Below are 21,480 nucleotides of genomic sequence, written 5' to 3'. Positions count from 1 at the left end.
GCAGATCCAGTGAGGAGTGCTAAAACCCAAGCAGGGTGATGTGATTTTCATGCTTGGTAAGGAGGTACTGGCATAGGGGAGTCAGAGGCTGGACAGGGTGATGTGAACTTCCATTTACAGGGATGGCCTGGCCTGAGTGCAGGAGCCCAGGGAGGCTAAGGAAGGCAGGCATGCTGGGGGAGGTTCAGCATGTCTTGGCTGTATGAGAAGAAGCACTAACAGAAAGTGTAACCAGACACAGGGAATACAGTGGCTGAGCAGAGTATTCGCATCTGGGGTTAGCAGACAGATCCTCCAGGGGTGATGAAGCCATCTAGTGATCAGGAGGACATCCGCACAGAAAGCAAGGCAGCAGCATTTACAGAAAATTGGTTACATTCAGAGTAATTGATCAAATAATGAATATGTTAACAAGATAACAGGAACCAGGTTTCTTATTACCAGAAAAGAGAGTTGGAAGTAGAAAAGGAAGAAAACTAGAACACTCTCTGTGATGTTGCAATGGAATCAGAGGTTTTGGTATGAAGACATGCACCACACGTACACACTTCCCATCTCTGTTCCCCAAGGGCCGAGGAGCAGCAACAACTCCCACAGCAACAACTCACTTAGCATCTTCTAAATACTATTTTTTTCCCTTTTTAAAGTTTATTTATTTATTTTGAGAGAGGGAGAGAGAGAGAGAGAGAGTGCAAGAGTGGGGCAGTGGCCGAGAGAGAGAGGGTGGGAGAGACTCCCATTCAGGGTTCGAACTCAGGAAGAGTGAGATCATGACCTGACTGGAATTCAAGAGTCTGATGCTTAACCAACAGAGCCATCCAGGCACCCCCTCAATATGAGTCTTTACTAAAAGGAGCTGGGTTTCTTGGGAAATTGGTTGATTCCAGGTGTGGAACAGGGAAAATCCAAAATGATACCGGCATATATTATTGTTGAAAGCAAGGAAGTGCTCAGAGAGTGACAGGATGTATCAAAGGGACACAGAAGCCAGGTTGAATGGACGCCCACCAGCCAAGTTATGGACAATATGGACATCAAAGTGAATCATGCTAGGAACAGATTGAAACTCATGGAATAAAATGGGAAGCCATGTGTTCACACTGATAATTACTAATTACAAAGGGGAAAAAAAGAGTAACTTTACAGAAGAGCCTAGCAAATGATGGAAGTAAGCATCCGTGATGTGGCATATCAGAGTCACATGCCACTGGATAGGATGCTGTGAGGCGAACTCGGCACTACTTCTGTGGTGTTCCTGCCAAAGATGTGTGACTTGAATCTAATGGTGACGAATACAAACCGAAGGGCTCTGTGAAATAACTGAACTGTAATTTTCAAAAAGGCCAAAGAAGGTCATGAAAGTCAAAAACTAAGAAACCGCTCCAACTAAAGACTCAAAAGACAGGACAACTAAATGCAAGACATGGGTCTCGCCTGGATCCTCTTACTACTGCAGACATTACTAGGATAACTGGCAATACTTGAATGGGGTCTAGGACTGAATAGTAGGAATAGATCAATGCTAATTTTCTAATTTTCTAATTTTGAAGGGTGATTATATAGGAGATTATATAGGAGAACATCTTTGTTCTAAGAAATACAAATTAATTCTTCAAAGATGGAGTAATAGATTGGCAAATTACTCTTAAATAGTTTTCATGAAAATAGTTCTGTGTACTATACTTACTGCTCACCCCAATTTTGAAATATTTTATAAGCATTGTTTTCAAATTTTTATTTATTTATTTTGAAAGAGAGAGAGAGACAGGGAGAGAGACAAAATCCTAAGTAGGCTCCAGGCTGTCAGCACAGAGCCCGATGCAGGACTCAAACTCATGAGCCCCAAGATCATGACCTGAGCTGAAATCAAGAGTCAGATGCTTAACCAACTCAGCCACTCGGGTGCCCCATAAGTTTGAAATATTTTTAAGGCATATTATTAATGGGTCTGCCACTTTCCAGACTATTTCAAAGATACAAAACTTAGATTTAAGAATCTAATGTGTTAAGGAGGATTAAACTAGAAATAAATGGACACCAAAGGACACCTTAGAGAAACCGTAGAGAAACACTACATTAAAGGCAAAGCATGAAGGAAATAAAACAAAACAACCTAAAAAAGGAACATCAAGTATGCTCAAAGTAGATCTCTCCACAGCAACATTAAGGCCCAAAGCTACTGGAATATTACCTGTAAAATGCTGAGGGTCAATGTCAACCTAGGTTTTTATACTTAGCTATCACTCAAAGTGAGGGCTATATAAAGACATTTTCCTAACAAATAAGGCCTGAGAGAATACAGCATTCACAGATAAATCGTGGGCCCAAATCGCCATCACTCCCAAGGGCTCCATGGTATTTCAACCCAAGGCAATTATTATGCATCATGGCACTGACTGGCTGAGTAAAACACGGTAAGATGGCCAACACACTGTTTAAGAAGGCAGAAAAGCAGAAAGTAATAGTTTTAACAACTTCGAAGACAGAGTTAAATAGTAAGTTTCACTTATCAGGAAAATTCACCTTGGGGGCATAAGTCATTCCTGTGAATATGAGGTAATATGGTAGATGTGAAGATCCCAAAGCTGGTAGTGAGAAGAACGGCTTGGGTGTGTTTTAACATTCTCCTCCTAAGAAACACTACTCCTAACTTTGTATTGGTCTTTTCAGCGTGGCTTCTAGTATTACAACAAAAATCACCATCTGGAAGTCATGTGCACTTTAGCCTCACTCTTCCCGTAGCTAACATGTGCTTCTCAGAACTAAGAAGTGGTAGAAAAGGGCGTGCTCAGGGTCACACTGTTCCAAAGGAAGCCAGGAATTTTTTGTCTATAGGCATTGTGCACTTGGCTCTTGTCTAAGGACTCTCCTGTCACCTTTTCAAGCTCACTTAGGAAACTGGAGTCAAGGAAATTTGTCTAGACTACCAAGAAGAAACTATAGCAGACATAAATTTGGGAAACATTTGCCAGGGAATTAGTACATTGTAATTATTAACTAACATTATGCTGAAGATAAATAATTCCTGAGGGGAGTTATTTATAGCCCCTTTACTCTGGAAAATCAACTTCTCTTGCTTGAATCATTGCAACATTGTCTACCCAATAATCAGCTACTTTGTATTATTCTGGTTTCCTATTTCTCCTAAAATTATCTGCTGTGCAATGATGTCTCCCTAATGAAATGAAACACTACTGCAAGGTTAGTGTAGTGCCTAGCCCACAATGGGTACTTGAAAAATACTACTTTAAATTTGAACAATATTATTGTATTATATGATTTTGATGCTTCTTCCTTCTATTCTTTGTGAAGATGGGAATCATTCCTTAATCCTTATTATATTCTCTACAGTGCCCGAGGCACAGTATTTTGAACATGAGAAAACAATGAGGTCTTGGTTGAATAAATTATCTTCTGTATTATTTTTCAGCTCTATATTCCAAAAGGAGGGAGCTAATTAAGATTATAGACTTTAAGTCAGGTTAGACTTAAATGTGAGTCATTTAATCACCCTGGCTCTTGTTTTCTCGTCTCTAACCTGGAAATGATAATGATGCCTAAACCAGGGCTATTGTCAATGTGAAATGAGATCATGTGTATAATGTGAAAGACATAGTGGTATTCAACAAATTACTATACTTTTTTTTTTTTTAGCTCCATAGTTCTGGATCATAGCAACAGTTACCCATGTATCAAACTTTTCCACCATTACACTTTTGCTTTATTCTTAATTCAAATTAAATTCGTTTCAAATTCACTAGATTTTAAATCCTCCCAGGGCAGTCTGTCTGTTTTATCTATTGTTGTATTCTCCAGTCTCAGAAAAGGGCTTAGGACTGGCAGGAACTCTGTAACTACTTACTGAATGAATAAACGAATGAATGGAAATGTACACTATACTCTGAAGACTCATGTCTAGGAAAGCATCCACCCATGCAAATGTTTACAAATGTTTAATACACAACAAAATACAGGGCACTTGGAATTTAGAAAATCAAGTAAGTCTAGGATTCCATAGATTAAAACGCTTAAAAGTCATAGTATTCATAACATCCAAGTTAGAAAACAAAAAGCACCAAGGCCAAAGCCACAGGAAATCAGATCTCAACCAGAATTCATCCTGGACAATCTGGATTGCTAAATAGAGTGAAAACATACCTGGAATTCAGAGACCTCATTCCAGGGCTTCTATAACCACTTACTAACTTATTTCCAGATTATAAAGTTGATACGTAATAAATGAGGACACTAACACCTGTGTTCCCTACTTTTCAGTATTCTTATTAGGTATACATTCAATGATATAAATAAAAGCACATGAGTATAAATATACAAATTATGTTATCATTATTTTATAAACTTCCTTAAATTTAGAATTTATGGCAAGAAGTGGTTTTAGGGATCATTAATCTAATCCCTCTCTAATCTCTCTTATAAGAAAGTTAATAATGAAAAATGTGGTCTACATAACTCTTAAGGTCACTTCTAACCATGAGATTCTTAGAGACTAAGCAAATTGTACAGTGAGAGCTAGTAACTGATTAAAAGGTTGCATATCTCAGTAGTCACTTTTTTCCCAAACTATCTTTTTCTCTTTTTTTGAGAAAAATTTTAAAAATTAACTCCAGAAACTTAGCACCTTATTGTCAACAAGAAAGAGAGCAAATCCACAACTTGAGACCCTGTATACAGAAATTTCCCAGAAATCAGTAATTAAAAATAATCCTCAAAGGAAAAAAGTCTATTGTAGAGTCTCTACAGGAAACTACGTGATATGATATGTTATGCCCCTGACAGAAGTATAATGTCCCCTTTCAAATAATTACGTGTCTAGACGAGTATTAAAAGCCTTGGAAAGGGCTTCCAAACCTCTATCACAGCCCTCAGTTTAAACCATTGTATTCCAAATGTGAATGCCTGAATATTTCAGAATGTCTTAATCATGACTACAAGTAGATTATTATGGGTCCTTTAATGACTTTTAAATCTGGCCTATTTAAAGGCAATTGACAATAAACACTTCCAATGGAGAAAAAAAAAGTGAACCTTATAAATGAAACACTCCCATGGACAGGGATAAAGTTACAGACTCTAATACAAAGGGCAAATAAATGTCCTTCCTTTGGATCTAGTCACAGTACCAAGTACAATATTTTATAGTGTGATATTGTATCTTGCAACTTATATAAGCAATATGATCAATATTTTATCATATAATCAGTAAAGTGTTAAAATAATCACATACACACACGCACACACACACACACGCACACATGCAGGTCTACTCTTAAGTGACTTTCAAATAATTTCTAGACAAATTTTTAACTGCAGCCTATCCAGTTATCACAATGGCTTCTCAAGATGAGAAGATGAATGGCCTTAAAAAACCTCACAATCCATAGTTTTAAATTCTTTTTTAAAAAAATATATGAAATTTATTGTCAAATTGGTTTCCATACAACACCCAGTGCTCATCCCAAAATATGCCCTCTTCAATACCCATCACCCACCCTCCCCTCCCTCCCATCCCCCATCAGCCCTCATTTTGTTCTCATTTTTTAAGAGTCTCTTATGCTTTGGCTCTCTCCCACTCTAACCTGTCTCTTTTTTTTTCCTTCCCCTAGTTTTAAATTCTTTGGGGGAAAAAAACCCATGTAAATGCATCACTCACTAGTTATATAGTTATATATATATATTCCAATATATATATATATTGCCATATATATTGCAATATATACATATATATATTCATATATATATTCATATATATATTCATATATATTCATATATATATTCATATATATATATTCATATATATATATTCATATATATATATATATATATATTCCACAACTTGTCCCAAAGTGGCTTCAATAGTATGTAACAAGTGCTCTGGAAACATCCAGGTGCTATGAAAACACAGAACCTATGTTGTTATCTATAGAAAGTAGGTGATGTTTCATCAACTTTTCCTTCCTTTGGATTTTTGTACCTTTCTTCAATAACATATAGTCCCTCAAAACCCTTTTCATTCATATATATACATATACATACATGTATATACATATACATACATACATTCATATACATACATATATATACCTATATATACTTATATATAGGTATATATATTTATTATTTTTTATTATTTTGTCATTTCCAAATAGTATAATAAAAATAATTTTGAGGAAAAATGATTATTATTGATCTAGTAATTTTCAAAGTGTATAGTATAAAGCTGGTTTTAATATAGTTTAAATATATATAAAGACAAATTCAATTTATACATAACTGAAAAAAAGAGCATAATATTAAATTTAAGCATGTTATTTAAATATATGATATTTAATAGATTAAACATTAGGTATATGTCAAACAAGACCAAAACTACCTTTCTGATATGTTTAGATTTCCTACCTTTTACGGTTAACAAAGTCAATCTGTTCATTTATATAATTTCAACATTTTGTTGCCAAATAAGAGAGAAGATTTCAGACTGTTACTTACAAATAGTTTGTAGTCATTCAAAACACATGAAGTTTGTGAATATATTTACTCACTAGAAAAAACCGTACTCCGTGAAATCATTATAATTTTCTCCTTTTAATATTTGTTAATTTTCATATTTAATATCAATTAATATTGATATAATATTAATTTTTAAAGTACTAGTGACAGCTTGATATTCCACATAAGAATACTTATCAGATGAATGCACCAACAGACTAAAGGAACACTTTGTAGTGAATATGCAGAATTGTTACTGTTTTCATTCTCATTGACACAGGATTTCAACAATAGAGTTCTCTGTGCTTGTTTTCTGTAACCATGTAGAAATTAAATAAATCAGAGCTTCCCAGCTGTATGCCATGACACATACTAGGTTGTGAAAAGCTGATAGGAGGGGGTAAGAGAAATTGAAACCCTCCACCCAGTATGTACAAAGATAATTTTTTCTGTGTTCATGCTTTGGCATGAAAAAGGGTGAGAAACAGTGAATTAAGTAAAATTTGTCAAGAAGCATAAATGATTTAAAGCTATAGAAGGTCCAAACCATTACAAAGTTTGGAAAACCATACTCACAATTAAGAAATAAGCCTCCTGGTGATGCAGCCATGCTGAAGCCACTAACTATTGCACAAACTCACATGATAGCACCTGGGAACTCCCAAGTTGTTTCATTTTCAAGGGAAAATGTCTTTAAGTAATGTATTTTTAGATAAAAATAGCAAAGGGCTACCTCCTCCAACAATGTGAGCTTCCAGATCACCTCCCAAACTTATAGGGGCTCTTAAATCACCAGGGGGAAAACATCTGCAAAACTGTAAATTACAGCTCGCAAAGGATGGATATGTATTTTCATTGTTTGATCACTAGTCCCTTGCACACTCCCTGCCACATACAAAACACTCAGTAAATACTCCTTAAATGACTATATTTCACCTTGAATATAAGGCAGCATTTCAGTAGAAACTAGAAGAAACTTTATAAACGTGGAGTTCAACTCCTATTCTGCTGATGAGAAAGTAGAGGAAAGGTGATGTGACTTTCTCAGAACCAGTGAATCTTCTTATTCTGGTAGAACTTATCTTTAGGGGGAAATAATCACCCTGGTGTCCCTCTCTGTGTGCCACACAATTGGATGGAAATAATAGTTTCTGAGTATACACTCATCATTAGGTTTATTTAGCACACCACTATATCCATTAATTGGGTTTAAAATAGATTATTGTGGGGGCGCCTGGGTGGCGCAGTCGGTTAAGCGTCTGACTTCAGCCAGGTCACGATCTCGCGGTTCGTGAGTTCGAGCCCCGCGTCAGGCTCTGGGCTGATGGCTCAGAGCCTGGAGCCTGTTTCCGATTCTGTGTCTCCCTCTCTCTCTGCCCCTCCCCCGTTCATGCTCTGTCTCTCTCTGTCCCAAAAATAAATAAACGTTGAAAAAAAAATAGATTATTGTGAAGAAAATAGGCAAGAAAATATAATAGAGTCACATAAGTCTTGGTCTTTTTTCCCCCTTAATAGCTAGCAAATATTCTTTGAGCCTCAGTTTTCCCATCTACAAAATGAAGAAAATAGTTACCTTGGAGAATTGATGTGAAGATAGGTGATTCTGTATAGAATTGGTGATTTCTGTACAGAAAACACCTTCATAATTCCTTGTTCATAACTGGCACTCAGTAAATCTTTATTAAATAAATGAATAAGGCTATGGATCACTATAATTTTACATAATGGGCAGAGAATGTGACTATTACTTTCTAGCAATAGCTTTCTTAGTGTGAGATTCCCTATGCTACTTTTGCAATACTGGCAATTACAGTTTCTTTTCTAAAACTGTGGTTATATACTAGAACATTTGGCCATGAAAAAGTACAATTGTTATTATACTAAACTCTATGATTATCTTAAAATTAATGACTCCAGATTCAATAAATAAAAATATAGGATATCCAATTAAATTGGAAATTCAGATAAGCAACAAATTTGTTTAATATAAGTGTGTCCAAGGCTATATTTTGGTCATGTTTACACCAAAAAAACCAACTTTAATTCCATAGGACATGTTTATAAAAATGGTTTGTTTATCTGAAATTCAAATTTAACTGGATGTGCCTGTAGGCATCCTAGGGCTGCTTGTAACTCTAGGCTACAGACACAAGGAAGCCTTGAAGATCACAGTCACTGCCTTCCTTCCTTCCACAGATGAGGATATGAAAGCCCAGGGAAATTGCTTACTTAGCCCACTTCAAAGAGAGTGGCTGAGAACCAGACCACGTCTCCCACCAACCCATCCAGCATTCTCCCCCTGCACACCATGACAACAGAGACTTCCCTTCCGGAAAGTCTTAGTAATCTGCTAAGCAAAATGTTTTATTACTTTGATAGTTCTTTGAAAAATAAGCAAACAAACAAAAAATAAAAAGTCAAGCAAAACAACAACAATAAAACCTCTTGTGCATCCAAGCTCCAACATGGCCTCCACTGCCTTGGGCTAACACGCGCCTGTTTTTTTCTCCATGAATACAATTACCTAGCAAGTGTAAGAAAAGAAGACACACCAATGCAGTCCCCATCCTTCTCACTGCCATCTTCTTCCCTGTAACAATTTGTTTTTATCTCTCTGACTTGTCTGGGGTTGGCAAAATAATGAGTATGATGCAAATGTGGTTTTGTGACTGCTGTCTACTGGGCACTGGAATTGTTTACTTGTCATAAATAGCTTCAGAGACATGCCCAGACACCGAGTCTCTGCCTCACCAGCCTCAGAGACAGACACAAATCTCGAACCCCTTGACTGAGGACAGCCAGCCAAAGAATACAAATGGTAAAGTCCCCCATTACCATGCATGAATTCTGAATAAATCTGACCAAAGTAAATATATGTGAGGAAAATTAAAATAGTATAGCTGTTAACAATAGAAGCTTTAGTATAAAACAGATCTGGGTTTGAATCTCAGATCGGCCACTTATACCGTTGTATGACCTTTCAGAATCCCATCCCCAGAGTGAAGGAAAACCCCAACTACTTTGTTCAAAACTCAATATACGGGTGCTGAGGAACCCGAACAAATTATTTCATGATTCATTTCTTCATCTTGAAACCAGTGGGCATGTTTTCTTCTAATTTTTGAGTTTAGGTTAAAGTGCTAGGAGTATTAAAATCCATCAAATTGAACACTTGAAATGGGTGCAGTTTATTGTATGTAAAATTTTGCCTTAATAAAGCTGAAAAAAAATAGAGATTGGAGATCTGAGTAAAGTAGTTTAGCTTACGTCACACAGCTAGCTAGTAAGGGACAACAAACAGGCAGAGAGCAAAGTAGGGCTTTGTGAAGGAAGAAGAAGACTGGAGAGAAAATGTCTGGGTGTCAGGGTAGGCCACAGTGAGAGCTACTTTTGCCCCAAGGAATATGAAGCAAGCCGCCTCAGGAGTCTGCAGGAACCAAAGGGTTCCTGCACAGCTGGTCTCCACAGAAGCCTTGTCTGCCCAAACCTGTCTGTTCGCAGATGTTCCTGAAGTAAAAGGTCTTATTTTATCAACAGATTGTAATCAGATCACTCCTTAGAAAAGGTTAAAGAAAAATGTTTCTACTAAGGCCAAGACTGCCCGTGGCATATTTGAATAACACATAAAATTCTACTTGGTCCATCCAGTGGAGCTTGACTGTTTCAGAATTAACCCCTAACCAACATCAAAACTAAAGTCCTCCATGAAAAATTTATACACTAAAAACCATAGAAACCTTATGAAAGAAATTGAAGAAGACACAAAAAAAATGGAAGAAGATTCCATGCTCCTGGATAAGAACAAATATTGTTAAAATGTCAATACTACCCAAAGCAATCTACATATTCAATGTAATCCCTATCAAAATAACACAAGCATTCTTCATAGAGCTAGAACAAACAATCCTAAAATTTGTATGGAACCAGAAAAGACCCCGAATAGTCAAAGCAATCTTGAAAAAGAAAACCAAAGCAGGAGGCATCACAATCCCGGACTTCAAGCTATCCTACAAAGCTGTAATTATCAAGACAGTACAGTACCAGCACAAAAACAGACACTCAGATCAATGGAACAGGATAGAGAACCCAGCAATGGACCCACAAACGTATGGCCAACTAATCTTTGACAAAGCAGGAAAAAATACCCGATGGAATAAAGACAGTCTCTTCAGCAAGTGGTGCTGAGAAAACTGGACAGCGACATGCAGAAGAATGAACCTGGACCACTTTCTGACACCATACACAAAAGTAAACTCAAAATGAATGAAAGACCTCAATGTAAGACAGGAAGCCATCAAAATCTTTGAGGAGAAAGCAAGCAAAAACCTCTTTGATCTTGGCTGCAGCAACTTCTTACTCAACACGTCTCTGGAGGCAAGGGAAACAAAAGCAAAAATGAACTACTGGGTCCTCATCAAAATAAAAATCTTCTGTACAGAGAAGAAAACAATCAGCAAAACTAAAAGGCAACAGACAGAATGGGAGAAGATACATGCAAACAACATATGAGATAAAGGGTTAGTACCCAAAATCTATAAAGAACTTATCAAACTCAACACCCAAAAAACAAATATTCCAGTGAAAAAACGGGCAAAAGACATGAATAGACACTTCTCCAAAGAAGACATCCAGATGGCCAACTGACACATTAAAAAATGCTCAGCATCTCTCATCATCAGGGAAATACAAATCAAAAGCACCATGAGATACCACCTTACACCTGTCAGAATGGCTAACATTAACAACTCAGGCAACAACAGATGTTGGCGAGGATGCAGAGAAAGAGGCTCTCTTTTGCATTGTTGGTGGGAATGCAAGCTGGTGCAGCCACTCTGGAGAACAGTATGGATGTTCCTCAAAAAATAGAACTACCCTACGACCCAGCAATTGCACTACTAGGCATTTATCCACGGGATACAGGTGTGCTGTCTTGAAGGGACACATGCACCCCCATGTTTATAGCAGCACTATCAACAATAGCCAAAGTATGTAAAGAGCCCAAATTTCCATCGATGGATGAATGGATAAAGAAGATGTGGTATATATATACAATGGAGTATTACTCGGCAATCAAAAAGAATGAAATCTTGCCATTTGCAACTATGTGGATGGAACTGGAGGGTATTAGGCTAAGTGAAATTAGTCAGAGACAGACAAATATCGTACGACTTCACTAATATGAGGAATTTAAGAAACAAAAACAGATGAACATAAGGGAAGAGAAACAAAAATAATATAAAAACAAGGAGGGGGAAAAACATAAGAGACTCTTAAATATGGAGAACAGAGGTTTACTGGAAAGGTTCTGGGAGGGTGGATGGGCTAAATGGGTAAGGGGCATTAAGGAATCTGTTCCTGAAATCATTGTTGAACTATATGCTAACTAATTTGGATATAAATTTAAAAAAAGAAAGCTAAACTCCTCCAAAAATGTTATTATTGAGTGACTAACTGCTACTTAGGAAACTATAGAAAGTAATGTGTCTTAGGTATGGAATGTCTTAGCAGGTAAAGTAAATGGTAAAATAACTCAGGGGTCAAGGAATGAATGAAAAACACAATGCAGAGTAATCTCTGAATTCCACTCATGAGCTAAAACGTATATAAAACAAACCAGCCAAGGAATCACATACCTATCGCTATACAGATGAAATTTCCATCATAGCTTACAGCTCCCCCAGCCTTCTGTGTCAAAGATTTTCACAAAATAGTACCTCCAACTTCACCTCCTTGCTCAGTAAGCCATAGTGCAACAAAGCTCACACAGCCAAATTAATGCAAAAGTGTTCCATTTACAGTTACTGTCAAAGACATGAGAGTTCGGCTGGTAAAAGAAATACGGGAAGGACAAGTCATTTCTTTCTTCGTGGTTCCTTCACTTTTATTCATATTCAATCAGTAACAACTTCATGGAATTCCAATCCTCTTGTCTAAAACCTTAGTTTTAGGCTGTAAGATGTAGATTTTTCCCCCATTAGTTTATTCTATATTTAACTCTCTGAATATTTACAATCAACCTGTTGTTTTTAAACCTACAAGTATCTAATATGAACAAAATCATACCAGTTTATTAGACCACTCTTAAATAAATTCAACATATATTTATTGAGAACCACATATATTCAAAGTGATGGGCTGGGCTGCAGAGAACACAAAGAATAAGAAAACATAGTCCCTGATTTCAAAGTATTTACAACTGAGTCATTTGAGGATTAATTTTAATTAAGTATTCCTGCTATTAGAAGAGTGTGTGTGTGTGTGTGTGTGTGTGTGTGTGTGTGTGAATTCTGAAAACCTAATTCCAATCTTGAGGCTTTTTTTTGTTTGTTTGTTTTTGCTAAGTATAATCTATAAAACTGGCTAATATGTTTATTTAAATTAACTCAGTTCATTTTAGTATCAAATCAACTTATTTAAGAATAAATTAAGTGATTTAAGAGTCTCCTTTAAAGTTATTTTATCATTAATATCCATAAAATCAAGAAGTTTGATGAGCTGGTTAGATTTTTTTTTTCAAAATGCACATTAAAATAAATATTTGTCTATGCCCATAAATGTTTGCTGTGTACCGCCTAAAATCCCCATGGGAAATATGACTCCTATCCATTACCATACTGAAGTCTTTTCTTCTACTCCTTGAAAACCTCACCCCAACTCAGGAAATTGTTTGCACCCCAATATTTTGGACTGATGATCTTTACTTCCAACTAACCAAGAAAATCAAGGCACTTAAACATGAACTTCCTCTCATCACATCAACGTTCTGCATCTTTTCCTTAGTTTTAGCCTAATTTTGTAAGATTCCCATGCAAATCTCCTCTAATAACATGTTTATCCCTATCCCAAATTTCATCTTCTGTCACCTCAGTTACTCCTTTTATTAACCCTACTTCTTGTATCCTCAAGTGGTTTCCTTTTTTCTTGGCTCCTTTGCTTTTACTCAATATTCATTTAATTAACAAATATTTATTGAGTATCTGCTATGTGTCAGAAACTGTGCAAGATTCTAAGGATACAGACAAGAAAAACAATGTCACATACCTCAAGATGCTCAATGGTGTCTAAGGACACAGGCATGTCTGGCATCACCAAGAGTGTAATGAGTGCTATTTACGGTAAATGCAAGTGTGTTTGTGGGGGAAATACAATTGGAGCTTGAACTCAAACATTGGAAGGATTTCCCCAAGGAGATAACACCTAAGCTCAAACCCTAAATCTTAGACACTTGATGGTTTTATGATCCAGGCAAGTACGTGGTAACTTCAAACTTTCTTCTTCCATGAAATGGGAATAATGTCTACCTTACCAAGTTGTAATAAGACTAAGGACACAGCATGTGCCCAGTATTGAGGTCCTGTAATTAGTCAGCTTGGATTTGAATGCTAAATCTACTACTATATATCCTCAGGCAGATTAATTTACAATTTCATATTGGATTCCTCATCAGTAAAATGTAAATAAGTAATAATATCAATCCAATAGAATTCATACAAGAGTTAAATGTGATAATCCATGGGAATCATCAGATAGATAGTAAGCATTCAATAAATGTTAGCTGCTATTATTAGAAGGTTTTTTTCAATCTCAAAATCTGTGTATAAATCCTGCTAAATAAATAGTAGAATGATAAGTGGAATCCTTGTCATTTGTAATCCTTCATTCTGTTATTCATAATTTACAGTGGATTCCATCTAGTAAGTAAACCAAGCAGGAACAATGAAGGTAAAATTCCAAAGTGCCAAAATGTCAAAGTAGAACAAAATCTACCATCTTTCCATCCACTAAGGGTTGAATTGAGCCCACCCCAAAATTCATATATTGAAGTCCTAACTCAGTACCTCAGAATGTGACCTTGTTTGGAGACAGGGTCAGAATTAATTAAGTGAAGAGATGAGGTCATACTGGATTGGGGTGTGGCCCAAACCCAATGAGACCGGCATCCCTTGTAAAACAAGAAAATTTGGTGACAGATGCACACAGGGAGAGAGACGTGAAGATGATTTCAGAAATGGGGGTCATACTTCTACAAGGTAAGGAACAGCAAAGACTGCCAGCAAACCACCAGCAGCTAGTCTGAAACAGATTCTTCCTCACAAGCCTCAGAAGGAAAGAACCCTGACATCACCTTATTTCAGACACCTAGCCTCTCAAACCATGACATAATACATTTCTGTCACTTAAATCATGCAATTTGCCTTACTGTGTTATGACAGCCATAGCAACTAATATACCTAACCTGACTGATAGATTTTTTCTTTCTGTTTCTTTCTGTTTCTTTGTAGTCAGAATGTAGCCCTTAAAAACATAACTATTCTTGAGATAACACTTAAATTTTAGTCTGAATCACATAATCAGTCATTTACCAAATTTTCTTTTCTACTTCTTTTGTATAAATCTCCTTTCCATCCATTTTATAGGTTCCCTAATATATTAATTTTATTCATTCCACAAGTATTTATTGAAAGCCCCAATAAATTAAAGAAAAAAAAAACAAAGATTCTTGACCTCTAAGAATTTACAACCTATGAGTCAAGTCATAAGCATGTAAATATCTGATACAAAGTATGCCACGTCAAGTATTCCCCAGGTACAAGACCAAAGCATACCTCAATCCCATAGTGGTCAATGGCATAGGATTCTCTCTTAGAAAAGTTATGTGTTTTCCGTCAGGCCCATGCCTCCTTCCTTGGTGGTGATATTTACTTCACTTTCCCCAACTTCAGCACAAGCTGACATTGGAAGTCGGCTCACTGCCATTATGACAGTCCCTGCCTCCCAGAAAAACAGATGGAAGGCACTCCCACAGGCAGAAATACAGAGCTATGTAGACAAGTCCTGTTTGGAGAAGCCTCCTGAAATGCCCACAATTCTAGTGTTCTCTGATTTTGCCCACAAAACAGCAATTCCTCAGCCAGGGAACATTACAAACTCATCCTTTTGCACTCCAGGATCCCAGCAGAAGCTTAGCCAAAAGAGAACTATATCAAGAAGGATGTAATAAAAAGTAAATAATTTTATGAAAAGTAAAAAGATGATAGATAGATAGATAGATAGATAGATAGATAGATAGATAGATAGATAAAAGAAGGCTTATGAATGCAGAATTCCATGGTGGTTTGGAGAGAGTGGTTGAGGAGGGACATGACTTGAAGGTCATAATGCAAAGGGACTTTAGCTTTACAAGAATATTGTTTTTCTTTGTTTTTTTTAAAGTTATTTCCTGGATTACCAGCCCATTCTACCATTAATTCAAGATATTCAAGATACAGGAGGTGAGCCATTTGCAGCCATTCTTTTCACTATTGTAGATTTTCTGTCACACTCACCATTTATGTTAATAGGAAAAGGAGGCCTGGTGAATCTAAATCCCTAGGCTAGAATTACATTACTGGATCTGTCTGACTACAAGGCCCATCCCACTTCTCACAAGGCTTGAGAGTGAGCTTAACCACAAAGGCACCATTACCAACTGATGCTTTACAGTTTATGGCTTTGTGTACAGACAAACCAGTCCTCCTATTTTTTTAAAAAAACAAAACAAAACAAAAACAACTTAGGTTCAACCACAGGAGTGGTTCAGGGGCCAAATCTCTCTTCAACTTAAAGGTAAATATGTGAGTAGATTTTCTGTGCTTCATCTACAAAACCTATTCATTACATGCGTGAGTACATGCACGGGCAAGTGTGTTTTCTAAGAATGAGGACTTAATACAAGAACAAACAAAAAATAAGCTCATCATAACACCAGTGTCATGGAAAAGGACTCTTTGTACAAAGTGAGATGTCCATACTGCCATGATTTCAATGCAGTGTATGTGACAAGAAGTGGCTGAGGGAGACAGGCAAGGGCTAGACCTTACATCTGTGCAACTGTGGCACTTTCCAACATATCCTGGCCTCTGCTTACTCTCGTCATCTCTGCTCTGCTGGCTTTTTACTGACGAAACAAGTCACTGTCCAGTGGCATCAAGAAATTCTGTCCCTAGGCCATAAATAAATGCCCAACTCCTATAGTTCATGGGTGTATGAGAGCCCAAGAGGCCTAGAATCGATCCAACCCATTTTAACTAGCAAGAAACTACCCAGTAATACCTTGTTTGTATTTCTTGGAGGAGGGACACCAGAAACACTTATTTCATTCTACACAATAATTCACCACAATCAGAGAGAGCACAGCAAGGGCAACACCATCTCCCAGCTGCTGATTACATCAAAGGCTTGCAGCACAAATTCAATTTTATGATGTTAATCTCGGCCTGCCACTCAGAAATTTTCTCTGAGGGATATGATTTTTCTCTGGATTTCATTTTAAGAATGATTTTTTTTTCGTCCACAATCAATAAAGATATGTTTTCATCAAAAGACTCTATCTTGGTAGAATTCAATTGGCTATTTCAATCCCTTTTGGTGACACAATATTAATTAAAATAGTTTATGTTGCACTTCAGCTGGAAAAAGAGGCAGTGAAAATAGAAGCTACTCAGAACACATGTTCTATACACATCAACATAGAGGGCAGAAAATAATTTTCTCTTTCTCCAGGCAGCAGACATTAGCTATTCAACAGAGTTGCTGTGACTTGGTTTATTTCTGTGATCTCACTGCAAAAACAACAAACAAACAAGAAAATTGAAGCTCTTTCTGTTTGTATTTTTTTGTTCAAAAGGAAATCAAAATACACATCAAAAAGTTGCTTCAAATACTCAGGTTTCATTACCTCAAGAAGTGGAGAAATAAGTGTCTTTGTGCCTACGTGGAATGATGGGCTTTTAAGAATCACAGTCACTGTTTCTCCTAATTAAAAAAAATACATAAATAAAAATATAAATACATAAATGCGATACTATTAAAATTTACTTTTATTTTCAATTTCTAAATAATGATTATAATCTAATACATTATATTTCTCAAAAGCAAACACACAGAATTAGCATAGAGGTTTTCACATTTAAAAGAGAGGAGGGGGGTGCCTGGATAGCTCAGTCAGTTAAGCTTCCAACTCGGCTCAGGTCATGATCTCCTGGTTTGTGGGTTCGAGCCCCGGGTAGGGCTCTGTGCTGACAGTTCAGAGCCTGGAGACTGCTTTGGATTCTGTGTTTCCCTCTTTCTCTGCTCCTGCCCGACTCGTGCTCTTTATCTCAAAAAGTAAATAAACATTAAAAAAATTAAAAAAAAAAACGACAACCAAAAGGTAAGTTGACTTGGTTAAAAGTGGGGGGAGTGGACTAGAGTTTGGAATTGTTTACACACTTGAATAATAATGGCAAGGCCTAGACAAATTATACTGTTCTCCAAAGAGTGCATGTAAATGTGTACATGAATGTGGAAAAACACTGGTTAAAAAAAGAAAAAGCATCCATCAATACCATCACTACCACAGGGCTTATTAAGATGCAGATTCCTGGGCCTCAGGCAGATATGATATATCTGAACCTCTAAGACATAGGGTCCAGAAATTTTAACTAGCTCTCCAAATGTTCTTATTACACTTGAGGCTAAAGAATTTGAATCAAATTCAGCACCCCTCATGCACAGCACAGCTAATGAAATAGTGAAATTAATTGATGAAAGTAAATTAACATTCACTAAATGAATGACTAAAAACAACAATTCCCTCAAAAAGTTCTTATTCAGGGCCTAGTCTACATGGCCTAGTGAGAATGCCAATCCCTGGCCTGATGTGAGCCTTCCATAGCAAACAGGGCTGGCCTGACCCCAAAAACTATTTTCACTATAATGACTGAAACTGAAAGTAGTTAAATTCTTTTGTTGTCTATTACTGTCTAAATGGCTTGTGGAAAATTTTCCTGCTTTGTATGGCTTTGCAACAAAACAGTCTGATGTGTTCTTTTTGAAATCCTTGTGGGGAAAGGGTCTAAAGGGGGTTCACTCTAGATATTCAATTGTTCAGTAAATTTGCCCAATGTTTGCAAGTGGGATGACTCATGCATGATCAAATTTGATTTTGAGGTGAAGTCTACCAAATTTAAAAGGATTTTAATGTTAACAATACCAAGAAAAAGTCAAAAGGGCTTTGGATGCAAAGATCATGACCTGAGCAGACAGAGTCACCCAGGTACCCCAGTTTACTTTTTATAATATGCCTGAAAGTCATAAATCCCATCTACACTCAAGGCTAGATTAGTGTTGTATTTTCTGCACTCAAGAGAAGGAGATGATAGAACCATATCAGTTGATTGTAAACTGCACATTCTTGTTTTATATGCAACTAAGTCTTCCAACAAAATTGTAAGGTAGACACCCTGCTAGAGAGACTCAAAGAGTAAATAAGTACCTGATAGTGTAAAATAATATATGATCCTCATTTTACGTTTGAGGAAACTAAAGCTCAGAGAGGCAAAATAATTTACCCATGTCCTATAGCCAGTAAAGGATGGGGCAACATGGGAACAGTGTGCCATGATTTATGTCTGTCATGCTCTCTCATCCTGTCAGACTTCCAAACAAATTTCTCCCTTGGCCCAGAAAGCTCTTTCTCAGCATTTCTACCTGGCAAACTCCTACAAAACTGGAATCTTCCAAATTGGAACTAAATTTTAACTCCTTTGAGGATCCTCTGGCTGATATTTAGCACTCCTATTCCCCCAGCATTCCCTACGCTACATTTATCAGACCACTTACTACTCTGCTCTAATTATTGCTGTGTCTGTTTCCTAAAGTATATTATGAATGCTTGGAAGGCAGAAACCTGTCTCTTTCCCACACATTCTACTGGCAGGGAATTTTACATATACCAAGAAGTCCAAAACATGTTGAAGGAAAAGTCAAAGAATTAATGTACTAGTTATGAATGAATGTTATAAAGCTTCAAGAGTTGTCTCTCTTTTCTCCTTTGCCTCCCTCCCCCCTCCCCCCGCCCCCAGACAAGTCAATGTGTTAAGTGACCATCTTGAGTGTAACTCTGATGTCTGCACAAAGAGCAAAAAGCAGATGTACAAAAATGTCCTTGGCAATAGCTGTTCATTCTAATTTCTACTAAAGCAGACTAAAATCACAGTTTTCTGGGCCCTCACAACTCACCACTGACTCAGAGGAAACATAGTCAATTAACCATGAAGTTGACTGATTCAATTAATTACAATTCTCTCACCCCATACTTGCTTACTTGTTAAACACTCATGTGTAGGATCTTAAGTTTTTCTAGGTTAAATTTCATCTTGTTAAAAGAAAAAGGGGAAATCAGTGCTGAAAAAAAAAGTTCCTATCATTTATTGACTTTTAAGTTTAGACACTTTGCTACTTATATGATATACATCATTTCATTTAATCTTCATAATGATCCCAGGCCTTATTATTATCTCTACTCTAAACACGAAGAAGATGAAGCTTGAAGAACATACGTAGCTTGCTCAGGATCAGAGCTAGAAAATAGAAACAGTCCCCAAAACTCATGCCGTCAAACACCACACCACACTGTTTAAGTGGGGCTGGGGGGTGGGGTCCAGCATGCTAGGACTTTTCCTGGAAATGTAAGCAAATTCTAGAAGAGATAGTCCTCTAGAGCAGGGATATCTTGCTCTAGAAATGAGGATTTGCCTTTTATAGAAGAGTTTGGACACCTAAATGTCCTTTAAGACCAAAGACAATCTTATTTTGAAGATAAAAATGACACACATAAGTTAAAGGACTTGCTGACGACCCCAGAGTTAATTTGGCCCAGAGGGCTCTGGAGATGATCTGGTACTAGAATTTACTGCACAAATTGTTTTAATCCTGATCCCCATCTCACCTCCCTGCCTCTAATTCAGTCTAGAGCAGTAATGAATCTAAAACTGTTAACAACTAGGAGAAAATAAGTATGTATTAAGAACAGGGTTCCAGAGATGTCCTTTAAAATGTACTGACAGAGTTATTAATAAGAGATGCCACATATTGTGAGTAACATTATTAAATAATAGAACAAATAAGTGAATTATCAAGCCACAAAGATAGCTGAATCCAGCAATCTTGAAAACCTTCAAATATTTAGAATACCAGTATTTTCAAGGTTCCATGAAGTTATTTCATAAATACACCTCTATTCCCGTTGGCATGTATAAACTGGAAACACAGATTTCTATTGATTTTTATTGATAAAATAATTATAATTTAAAAATATCTTTCCCAAAAAGAGGTAAAAATACTGGAACTCAACACAGAGTCTCAATTTTTGTGGTTTAATAAAATAATAATCCCTTCACTAGATCACTTCAGGGACAGTTTGCTTTTCTCCTCTAGCCCTTTGTATTCTTTTTTTTTTTTTAATCCCTTTGTATTCTTTACAGAAAACACTATGGGTGCATTTTAATACTGAAGGAAATAGAGGGCAAAGGAACAAGAAGTCACAAGACCAAACTAATCACAAGTACTTGCATGACAAAGTTGGTTGCTTTCTTCACCCCTGGTCTTTAAGTGGTAAGAATTAAGGAGAGGAGGGGGTTGCATTTTATGTTGGGGTGACAGAGTTAGGGGGCTTAGGGAGGCTGGGAAAGGGAGGTGGGGATGGGGAGGGAAAGAGGATGAAAGGAACAAAAGTTTCCAACCCTTTCCTCAGGTTAAAGTATTTCTAACTGGTGACCTAGCCTCCAATAGTTGACCTTGAACTCATTTAGAATAAAACCTCCAGAGGAAGGAAGAAAAAGTTCATGCTCCTATATAATAGTGTTCTATTTGTATTTAGTCAACTGTTTGGAAATGCACACAAAAATGCTATAATGAATGAGGAGGGCGGAATGAGGAAGCACCCGTCCCCAAAGGGAATATTCCTACTACTTCAACTTTTCCAGATTTTTGTCAGTGCAGACATCTCCCCCCTCCCGCCGCTTTATTTTCCTGCCACATGTCCAACTTTGCAAGTGGTGAAGTCTTGGGTCCGCAGTCTTTATTACTGTCTCAGCCATCGGTGCACGGCAAGGAAGTTTTCGCCAGATGCCTGGAGCCCCCAAGGGGGCACTCCGCGCGACTCTCATCCAC

At 37.0% G+C, this 21,480-nt stretch overlaps 2 protein-coding genes across 7 annotated transcripts in view; one reads left to right on the top strand and one right to left on the bottom strand.

Moving 5' to 3' along the window:
• Window positions 1-21,480, bottom strand: part of WDR72 (WD repeat domain 72) — a 229,937-nt gene that overhangs the window by 207,756 nt on the left and 701 nt on the right. Inside the window, exon 1 of one of the 6 annotated variants that reach the window (XM_053224000.1) lies at window positions 17,225-19,357. The exons of the other annotated variants lie outside the window; for them this stretch is intronic. The gene's annotated coding sequence lies outside the window, so the exon portion shown is untranslated. Of the gene's footprint in view, window positions 1-17,224; window positions 19,358-21,480 lie in introns of those variants that run through there. 6 annotated transcript variants of the gene reach the window in all.
• The window catches only part of LOC106989059 (translation initiation factor IF-2-like), a 75,698-nt gene continuing 64,129 nt past the window's right edge, over window positions 9,912-21,480 (top strand). The window contains exon 1 of the mRNA XM_053225084.1: window positions 9,912-10,019. Coding sequence (XP_053081059.1) covers window positions 9,912-10,019 — 108 coding nt within the window. The remainder of the gene's footprint in view (window positions 10,020-21,480) is intronic.

The sequence above is a fragment of the Acinonyx jubatus genome, chromosome B3 (genome assembly GCF_027475565.1).
Source record: "Acinonyx jubatus isolate Ajub_Pintada_27869175 chromosome B3, VMU_Ajub_asm_v1.0, whole genome shotgun sequence".
NCBI classification, from domain to species: domain Eukaryota; kingdom Metazoa; phylum Chordata; class Mammalia; order Carnivora; family Felidae; genus Acinonyx; species Acinonyx jubatus.
This window is presented reverse-complemented; position numbering and strand designations above follow the sequence as displayed.